The 11415-nt window shown below is 43.7% G+C and overlaps 1 protein-coding gene across 1 annotated transcript; it reads right to left on the bottom strand.

Moving 5' to 3' along the window:
* Positions 1 to 1552: 1552 nt before the first annotated feature.
* Positions 1553 to 5701, bottom strand: LOC308329786 (potassium channel, subfamily K, member 16-like; the record flags this gene model as incomplete). Its single annotated transcript, XM_080784284.1, has 5 exons — positions 1553 to 1806; positions 2443 to 2611; positions 2784 to 2950; positions 4640 to 4754; positions 5489 to 5701. The coding sequence occupies 5 exons, from the start codon at positions 5699 to 5701 to the stop codon at positions 1553 to 1555; spliced, it is 918 nt and encodes a 305-aa protein (XP_080640410.1).
* Between the last annotated feature and the right edge of the window lie 5714 nt (positions 5702 to 11415).

Below are 11415 nucleotides of genomic sequence, written 5' to 3'. Positions count from 1 at the left end.
AGGAGATCGGTGGGAGGGCATCAGGAGAAGGCACACTCTACTCAGGGGGAGTCTTAAAACCCATTTTGACCTGAGATCAGATTCTAAAAATGTCTTCTACATCCTGACAGTTTTCTGAAAAAGCTATGTTTCTATGTCAGTCGTTCTTCTATTAGATCTATTTTTCAATAGCTAAAGCATAACATAATGCTAACACCAAAAGGGGTTCCCGCCCAGAATGGGTTAAGGAGTAGTCTCAGGGGCACCCGCTGGCCTAGTGGTCCAGGCGCATGCCACATATAGGCACTGACCTGACATTACATCGCGTGTTCGAGTCCCGTTCATGTCGACCATTGCTGCGTGTCTCTCCCCGTCTCTCTCGCCCTCTTTCCTGTCATTCTCCCCTATATCTATCAATAATAGCAGAAAAGCCAAAAAAGAGTTGTCTCAGTATAGGGTGCAGATTCTTGAGGATACATAATAAGGGAATATCCACGTTTCGGCACGTCGGCCTTGAAACGCGTCCGTTTCACCAGGTAGACCGCTGATGCGTTTGCTCAAAATAAACAAGTTCATAAGAAACTACTCAAGAGAGTGCGAGATATTCCTTTCTCTACGGTCATCTTCCCTGTCCAGCAAAGGTCCCACCCTGCATGACGCCAGCTCTCGCCTCTCGGGTTCCAACATGTCTGACCTGGCCTGGCATCGCACATCTTGATTGTGTTTGTTTAAGATAGCCAATGAGCCCTCACTTCACTGGAGTCAGTACACAAAACGCAGATGTGCACAGACACGAGTGCAACGTCGCGCACGCACACACACACACACACACACACACGCGCGCGTATGCACGCATGCACGCACGCAAATTGTGTAATAGCAAAGAATAAATATCGGTTTCAGTCCTTTAGCTACAGCAGAGGGCTCAGGGCCAGGATGAGATCAACGGACAGTATATAATTAGAAGCAGCACATTACAGTATACCAACAAAACACATTGTACAAAATGACAACTTATTTGTTTTCAATCAATCATTCAATCAATCAATCAACCATCTTAAATGTTTTTAAAACTATTATTATCATCCTTTCCCCGTGTGTACGCTATAGTCTGTGTCACTGTCAACCCCTATACCGCTTGGTCTTGATGCTTCGTTTTGCTTCGATGTTTCGTACAGTTCTTGTCTTATAGGAAAAGCAGCCATTGCTGGACATTTTTGGTAACATAGTCCATAGTGTTCCATTAGAGTTTATATCACAATATGTACAATACAATCTACAGTACATAATATAGCAAATATTGTACAGTCTCGCTTTTAACTACTATTATACACGATTTTCCACTGTAATGGACCCAGGGTAAAAACAAAAACGTAGAAAATATGGATAATGGGGATAAAACGATTGTGATGCTGTATATTAATACATTTAGCTGGGTACCCCCTCAAGGACCCCCCCCCCAAACACACACACACACACACACACGCCCAGAGGTCCCCGGACCCCCAAACCAATGACCTATAACTCTGCAGTACACAGCAGAATTCCCCAGCCGCGTCCCGGCATGCAGTGGTCAGATCTTGGACTGCACGGTGCCGCTGCCTCCTCCTCCTCCCAACCTCCCGTCCTCCAGCTTGCTGGACGACGCGTCCTCGTCCTCGCGCTGCTTCCGGAAGCCGGCGGGGTGCATCAGGCTCAGGCCCACGCAGTGCTCCACGATCCTGGCGCCCATGTTGAGGATCAGAGCCAGCCACGCCAGCGCGAAGATGATCCACACCCCGGCCAGGCTGCGGTACACCGAGATGTACTGCTTGTCCGGGTCCGTCCCTGTGTGGGGGGAGCATGGCAGAGAGGGGAGAGGTTTACTTTGACTCACATTCTTTAGTGTACTGACCTCAAGGCCTGACCTCAAAATCTAAAAAAGAAATCTTCTAAATCATCCAGTTTTCTGGAACTTTCACGGTTAAAAAAAAATAGCAGACCTACATTTTTTAATTACAATTTTTTTTACGTAATACTTAAAGTACCAAAAAGTTTAATGTACTCATTACATGGGAATGTCTATTTTCATTTGACAGGTTTTCAAATGTACTATAATTAAATGTGTAAAAATAGAAATATCCTTTGAAAATAGCAGAAGATGAAAGAACGTCCTGTTACTGTATAGGTCTCCGTTATTGTAACAGCAGAAAGCCTATCAAATCTGATCGTATCTGATCTGATATCTTAGCTTATGTTGGATTTCAACAGCGATGGATGATACAATATAAATTACGGATTGCTTGCCTTTAATACATACTTACACCATACAAAACAATTAGAGTACAATATGTCTAATATTACCACATCCGATTAAAAAGCTAATTTAATGTCGTGTGGCGTGTGACAAACTGTGAGCGCTCACACGGTCACACAAGTGAATGCCATAGTTTTGCACCACATCACTATATCAGCCACGCTCACCCACAACGTAGTCTCCGAAGCCGATGGTGCTGAGGGTGATGAAGGCGTAATAGAAGCCCTCTCCATAGGACCAGTCTTCCACATAACTGAACACCAGCGGAGGGATAACCAGGAACAGCAGGCTGCCCGTGATGAGGAACAAGCTCACGGTCACCACTTCCACAGACTGCTGCTTGTGGGACAGGAATTCAGTGTTAATTTCGTCAACTACCTTTTTTTTCCACTGACGAAACCTAAACCCCCCCCCCCCCAAAAACCCTAAGCTAAGATGACTAAAACTATATAAGGGCAATGGTCATTGGTCATTAATTGGTCATTGAATGCACACTATTCAGGCATACCTGGTGTGGGAGGAAGGAGACCATGCCCCTCTCCAGGCGTCCCAGGTGGAGGGTGAGACACTTGCCCAGCTGGCTGAGGAAGGCCAGGTTCAGCGGGATCCCACACAGCGCGTAGAACACACAGAACACCTGGCCAGACACCGTGCTGGGCGACAGGTTGCCATAGCCTGCACGCCAAACACAATAAACATTTTACACACATAATCGGTTGTGGGTTCGAATGCACAGTGTGGCGGCGGTGGTGCATGCAACCGGCTTTTGTCGGGGCATCCTGCATGCAAACACAATTATACCACAGGTCGTTTCGAGGGAGCAATCTGATTGGTTGAAACAGCCTTCTGGCCGTGCGTTAAACCAGCACCATTCACCACCTAATCAAAAAAAAAAGAATTCAGCTGCTCTGTTCTCCCAGAGCGCTTGGGACATTTGTGGTCGTAGTGACTACATCTGTCATTCAAAAAAATTGACACTTGAGGGTGTGGTTTAACGTGATTATTGCCACTTCAGTGATGTCATTCCTGACGGCATCCCTGTCGTGGCAATAATCACGTTAAACCACACCCTCTCGTGTAATATTGCTTAATTGGCCGTGTTTGGTGGAGGGACGAAGGCTCTATACGTCCTCCCGGTGGGGGTCCCCCTCACCCACTATAAAACAATAATGTCCTCCCGGTGGTGGGGGGTCCCCCTCACCCACTATAAAACAATAATGTCCTCCCGGTGGTGGGGGGTCCCCCTCACCCACTATAAAACAATAATGTCCTCCCGGTGGTGGGGGGACCCCCTCACCCACTATAAAACAATAATGTCCTCCCGGTGGTGGGGGTTCCCCCTCACCCACTATAAAACAATAATGTCCTCCCGGTGGTGGGGGTCCCCCTCACCCACTATAAAACAATAATGTCCTCCCGGTGGTGGGGGGTCCCCCCTCACCCACTATAAAACAATAATGTCCTCCCGGTGGTGGGGGGTCCCCCTCACCCACTATAAAACAATAATGTCCTCCCGGTGGTGGGGGGTCCCCCTCACCCACTATAAAACAATAATGTCCTCCCGGTGGTGGGGGGTCCCCCTCACCCACTATAAAACAATAATGTCCTCCCGGTGGTGGGGGGTCCCCCCTCACCCACTATAAAACAATAATGTCCTCCTGGTGGGGGTCCCCCCTCACCCACTATAAAACAATAATGTCCTCCCGGTGGTGGGGGGTCCCCCTCACCCACTATAAAACAATAATGTCCTCCCGTTGGTGGGGGGTCCCCCTTACCCACTATAAAACAATAATGTCCTCCCGGTGGTGGGGGGTCCCCCCTCACCCACTATAAAACAATAATGTCCTCCCGGTGGTGGGGGGTCCCCCCTCACCCACTATAAAACAATAATGTCCTCCTGGTGGGGGTCCCCCCTCACCCACTATAAAACAATAATGTCCTCCCGGTGGTGGGGGTCCCCCTCACCCACTATAAAACAATATCCTAAACTTTCACCAAACCAACCACAAGAATAAATAACAAAACCATAAAGATAAGAGTTAAAGGTACAGTAAAAGCCTAATTGATACATTGTCATTTGACAGTGTTGCTCGCTGAAACACGCCGAGTTTCAACAAATTCAATGAATGTTTTTTCGTTGACTTGACTTGTGAAGCAGAGTCAGAGTGACTATTATGCAAATAACATACTGTAGGTGCAAGTCTATTAGGATCAGCAAACAACTGGCCCACTTGCAGGTCAAAAGTTTGACCTTACAAAGTCGAACTGAAACTTATAGTGAGCATTAAATAGTTTTAGCATGGAACGAGTGCGTACTATAGGCGTAATTACTGCCTCTTTCTATCACATACAGTCTATGCACACCTATAGTTGTAACCACTGTGCCGGCAAAGAAAAATGAGCTGCTGAAGTCCCAGTTGCTGGGGTTGGTTGAGTTGCCAGACGGGTTCACTCCCTTCTCCCAGGCATCAAGAATCACCTGCACAATAAAAATAAAGATAAGATGCGAGTTAAAAACATCAAGGTCACACCACACACACACACACACACACACACACACACTTTGCCGATACATGAAATTATTTTGGCAAACATACAAAATAAATATTGATTGAATAAGCCAGGTTATGATGCCATCTTTTATTATATGTGTGCACAGTAGGCCTATTCATAAAATCGATCCGACACATATTTTGTCATACAGTACTAATTCAAAGAACTTTATTAAGGACAAGCACAATCGATCGTTGATACGTTGGATCCATTACGTCAGCACGTTGCCAGGTCAGACATGTTGGAACGCGAGGGGTGAGAGATGGGGTCAGGGCCTCACATTTAAACTCTTTCCATCTATGACAATAATAAAAACCGATATTAATACATGCAGTGACTAGTCACGTACCATGTACCAATGTACCATTCAGTGTATAATCACTCGGAAAAAATATCAAAAATGAGCAACAAGACATCGCGGCTTTCGGGCAAATGCCCTACTTGATCGTACTACAGCGTCACACAAAAGCATAAAAAGTAGCAGATCCACAAGCCCGAAACACGATGCAAAGTGACACGTTTTGAGCTTGTTGATCTGCTATACTTTTGCATTTGAATCCTGAAATGTAGCAGATTTTGAACATCATAGGTTTCCAAAATGCATCTCAGAAACATCTAAAGACACACAGGAACGAGAGAGAGAGAGAGAGAGAGAGAGACCTGAACAAACTTCTCCAGGGCCTCTTTGTCCAGGCAGGTGTAGTTAGCCAGGAAGTTCAATTTCTCCAGCTGGAAGTGGTTGCGGTTGTTTCTCTCCGCCTCGCGCTCCAGTATCTGGAAGATGGTGGCCCCCACCAGCAGGTAGGTGAAATGGGCCAGAACCAGCAAGGCCGTCCAGCTCACTTTGACCCGAGCCACCTGCAACCCCGCCATCAACCAACAAGAAACCCCCGGGGGTATAGACTCGGTGGATGAAAAGCAACAAACAAAAACAGTCGGTCTTCCGCGTCAGAAATTGGTCATGTAGTTCAGAAAGACCTAATGAAACAGAACCTGACATCTAGTTCCTCAAAGCTGTCTTCCATCGTTGCAGCTGGTTTTTGGACCTCCTACAGCAGAACATACACTAAGTTGCCAAAGCCAACGAGAGACAAATAAATTTGAGGGGAATTCAGAAGCAGCTGACGTAAAGCTTTCTGTTGTTTTTCTTTATGAAAGCGATGCAGAGAAGAAGGCGCTGCCGTTTGGCAGAAAGTCGTCTCTGGATGGATTGGTACGTTACGTTGGTGAGACCGACAGAGTAAAAGAACCGTGGCTTAATCGTCATCCTCTGATTGGTCAGAAAGAGGAGCACAGATGTTGGTCCTTGATTTATGGGTTGCCATGGCAATGATCAAACTTCCCCCACCACCACCACCACCACCCGCCTCCTTTCCATTAGGGTGACATCCCCTAAGTGGACATATGCATTCAAACAGTCACACACATACACACACGAACACACAATTTCCACCATTTATCCATGCACTCGTGTCCACTAATAAGGAAGCAACATCTTGTCAGCAGAACAAAAGTTAATGTTTCACCTGACGCCATGCAGGCGTTCATTGAAGCATGCCTTTGGAATGGAACCTGCTCTCGGGGGAGGCCTGTTCACTAATAAGCAAGCTATTCAAATAATAGCAGAAAAGCAAAATATAGTTTTCACGAAATCCACATCCTATACGCTTTTAGAGAGATTATCATGGTAACATTTTGGCATAATGAAACGTGATGTTGTTGTGGTTCAACTTGCAATCCTTATTTTAGTCCATATAAAACATAACTGTATACAGTGTTGGAAAGTGGTCTTCCTAATCTTTGATTGAGAAATCAAGACCATGTAGGACACCTGCCAGTTGACAAGTATAGCTTTGCCGATTGACTGAACGATAGATTTTGTCCTCCTGTGCTCATGTGGGTAACTTACAGATTGCATTTTCAAGAAACAATTACATGTCTCTTGGGTCTTAAGTGCTGAAAGGACAATATTCTAGTACTTGTATCTGTCATGTGCTTTCAGTAGACAGGCCCTGTCAAGAAGTTGACCTTATGGAGTAAGTAAGTGAGACATTTGAATTGACTTTTCTGTCAGAATGTCAGACAAAAATACTGTAGGCATGATTCTTGCCATATATTTGTACGATAGCAACTCAATTAAGTATGCCTGCTAGTCAACTGCTTGACTAATATTGTTCTGCCTTGAGGAGGCACACATTGAGGCACACATTGAATTAATCTGGTGAATTTGCCATTATGTAGTACTGTATAAGAAGAGGATCTAATGTGAGTGCCCAGAAAGTGACATTTATTATTGACTATACTGTTCATTTCAAAATGTAACCAAATGGATCCTGCTAGGGTCCATTTGGTTACATTTTGTACATTCTCTCGTTACAAATGGATAAATTAACACTGCGGATGAGAGTCTAATCGTCGGACGGCAAGTGTGACAACAAGAAACGACAAGCTTTGATCTGGGCTAGTCATTGTTTCTCCAAGACGACCTTAAGCTTGGATGCAAATCTCTCCAATCCTTCATCCGTCAAACAAATCCACACAGAGACATGCAAAGCTCCTTTCTTTACACCTGCATGTGCATGTGGATGGCGCCACGGCTAATGGCAGGACACTCCCATCTGATTTTAAAACTACATTATGTAATATGCATTTAGTGAAACATGCTCATTTGCTAGAGTGAAACAATTCATATTAAGCAAAACACATTTTTAAGTTCAGGCCCTGCAATATTGGATACGGCATTTTAGATAATTTCAGGTCAAAAAACAGGACGTTGATTTATTTATGAACCAAACCAGGTTTTGTAATGTTATACATTGTTAGAATCAACTTTGCTTGCATACATTTAGCCTATAGTATGTGCTAAAACATGATCATCAGGTATTATGATTATACTAGGACAAAGATTTTGTCAAAACAGTGTACAGAAAGTGTTAAAATTATGTTTTTATGTGGCCACACCCACCAGTTGCCTGGTAAGTATGCCTGGTTTGCCTGGTGGGCGGTGATGGGTGGTGATCCACCTGAACTGAAGCCGCACCCACAGCTGTGGGTGCGGCTGCGGGGAGAGGATGAAATTATGATGCCACTATTTCACCGTCATTTTGATTGGGCCTTTTGAGAAACCAAAAATACACAGGGAAGACATCTTTCAATATTCTAACCACACCTAGAGTAACGTTAACTCCATAGACAGACACATACAAAAAAACATTGTCCCACAGTCAAATGTTGTTATTACACTGTGAAGTGTACTAGCTGGGCAATGTTGCCAGATTTTGCGAGATAAATGAGCAACCCATGAAAACAAGTAAGAAGCGACTAGGCCACATGAGCACTTTCAACCAATGTACATGGGCCGTTTGAAAGTAGAATCACTTTGCGACGCATTGTGGGCTTGTAGATCTACTATTAGTTTATCTCGTTAAAAATGTGAACCATTTGAAATACACAATTCGCTTATAATGAGTGGACTTGGCAAGACTGCTGGCCGACAGGTCACGTATGGGATTTTATTGCTGGTGCAAGTCATTATTGGTCCTTATATCACAGATGAGACAAACACACCCTGTACTGCATGGACAGCGTTCACCAATCAACTGTATACGTCTCTGTCTGGTGGAAAAGCCTCATACAGTATGTCCAAAACTTTACGTTACATTTCAGGATTCAACTTCGAAAATAGCACCAGATCTACCAGATCAAAGCACATTTTGAGCTTGTGGATCTGCTGCTTTTGATGCTTCTGTGTGACGCTGTAGTACTGTATAGGGCACTCATTTACGAGAAAATACTAAAAGTTAAAACATGGAGATAAGAGGTTTCCTCCCGACAGCAACTATTTACTATATAGTGTGCGGTATGTCACAATGTGATAGGACATTGATACATGCTTGGTACAGTATGTCACAATGTGATAGGACATTGATACATGCTTGGTACAGTATGTCACAATGTGATAGGACATTGATACATGCTTGGTACAGTATGTCACAATGTGATAGGCCTATTCCTTTTGATCATCTTCATGTTTTGTTTTTGTAACAGCTTTCAATCATTGTCTTTAAATATTGTATTTGAAACTGAAGGATGATCAAATAAACTAAACTAAACTAAACTAAACTAAACTAAACGTGGATTGATACATGGTACTCGCTGACCTCATTCTATTTGTTCTTTATCATAGTCTCTGTCCGGTGGAAAAGCTACAAGCTCGTAGGTCTGCTATTTTTTTTAAATCGAAGAACGACTGACATAGAAACATAGCTTGTTCAGAAAACTGTCAGGATTGTAGAAGACATTTTTAGAATCTGATCTCAGGTGTGCGAAGTAAGAGTTTTGGACATGCCGATAGGCTACTGTATGAGAGAGGATATCCATGTTTGCTTTGTACTGATATTAGTTTTTGTGAATGAATGCTGTAGATTAGGCTACTTCTGTAAAGTGAAAATGGTTAAGTGTGTCTGTGGGTTTAAAACAATATTGAATCAACGAAAAGTATTAACATTATGACTGAACTACTGTACATTCTTTTTTTTTCTTTTTCCTGAAAAGTAACCGTTTTGGAGATACAAGGTTTCTGCCAAACAGAGACATTACTATAATACTGTAAACCAGGGCACTGTATAGAAAATGTACACACAAACTTAATATTAAATTAGCCTATTTAAATCTCTTTCCCAATACACTGCTAAACAATGTGTGCGTTTGTCACAATAATGAACATCATTTTCCTACACAATAACTTACATTTCTTCCATAGCGGGAAGAAATGTATTGTCTTATATTATTTGTAATAAATGTGCCATGTGTTGTGAATTGTGATGTGGAAAGAACACTTAAAAAGTAATTCCGGTTGGAGGTCGTTTGGTGGTGAATCTCCTGAGACAACATTTGCTCAGATCAAACGGCCGGTTGTGTCTGTGATTTATGCTGCTGACCGACCGTTACGTCACACCGTGCATGGTCACACGCCAAGTTACAGGGGCTCACCCTTTCTTAAAACGTCAGTACAGTAAGCCATATTGTGCAGAAAGCCCACGCATTCATCTTTTTGTAGCATTTCAAGAAGTTTAAGGTGTCAAAAGGTGTGTGACTTACTTACTTGTACAGAGCAGTGATCATGTTCTCCAAATCTCTCTCAGTCTGGTATGGAAACTGCTTAGCTGATGACAGGAAGGATCTTAATAAGGTAATACAAGCAGCATCAAAAAACGTTAGTCACACTTCTCCAAGAGTCTGTTGGACTGAATTCTACATGGGTTTTCAGATCAAAAGGGCTCAGCCCATAGGGATTACTATTATTTTTTGAGGGGAGCTAGCCCCTCCTATAAACAGTGTCGATTCTGTCTTAACGCAAACATTAAATGCCATTGACAATGAATGGAGAATTTACGTCATATGTATGTGTCTGAGCAAATCGGCTGTCGGTATGTCGGTGGAAACCCTTGGCCAATAAGGGACCACCATTCTTGGTGACGTAACTAAGGTATGTTTAAAGGTTGGTATAAGGTCAATAATTGATTATATAGCGCCCCTCACTTCACACGGGTGTGATTTTAATTGTAATATAAGGAACAAACACTGAGGGAAATCCCAAGGAAGAAATTGGCCTCATGGTGGTGCTATAAGAGGCTGCATCACATAACTCAATGCAATCAAAACGTTTTGTCTCTGGAGTCCTTGGTTCATTACACATCTCATTTAGCCCATTTCGGGCTATATTATATTATATTTCGGCCCATTTGGGCGGCAGTGGCTCAGGGGTAGAGGGACCGCAGTTCCAACCCGGGCTCCCCCAGAGTTAGTGTTGAAGTGTCCTTGAGCAAGACTCTGAACCCCTAATTGCTCCCGATGTGCAGGTTGGTGCCTTGCATGGTTTCCTCCGGCATCGGTGTGTGAATGTGTGTGTGAATGGGTGAATGTAATGCATAATCTTACTGGACAATCTTACTATATGAATGCACCATTTACCATTTATTTTAGCATGACTTTATTATTATTTAGTGTTTTCTTCAAAACACTTTTTGCTGCCTACTATACACATTTTGTCCAAAACTCACACAAATCGGTACAGTACACAACTACACATTATCTATGTAGTCATGTGATCAGTCATATTCTTTTCATATTCATTCATATTCCATTCCGTCTGGTCGGATTGACGCCCTGAGGGCGAGGGCGCGCTGAAACAACAGAGCGTCTTAATATGGCACAGTTAAGAAGCAGGAGTTAAACTACTAAGTTGGTGTCCGTGAGGTCAGATCAGATGTAGAGTTGCTGGCCGGCTCCATAGATATACCAGGTCTCTCCAGGTAGGGCTAGCCAGGGTTTGATATGAGGTCAGTGTCATGAGTGGACTGACGGGAAATGCAGGTTTTCATAGTAAACTGCGACCTTAATTATAATGAATTAGTATGTGAGAGAGACAATATCCTTTGTTTGGCACCACACTGTCCTCGTGGGACTGAGGACGGGGCCTGCCGACCCAGGAAGCGGACGAAGATTCGAGGACTTGACACATGAGCAGTAAAGACGCCAGTGTTCATCTCACTCAGAGTAAAAAGGTACAAATGTAACCGAATGGA

The sequence above is a fragment of the Protomyctophum bolini genome (genome assembly GCF_963924005.1).
Source record: "Protomyctophum bolini genome assembly, chromosome: 15".
Lineage (NCBI taxonomy): Eukaryota > Metazoa > Chordata > Actinopteri > Myctophiformes > Myctophidae > Protomyctophum > Protomyctophum bolini.
This window is presented reverse-complemented; position numbering and strand designations above follow the sequence as displayed.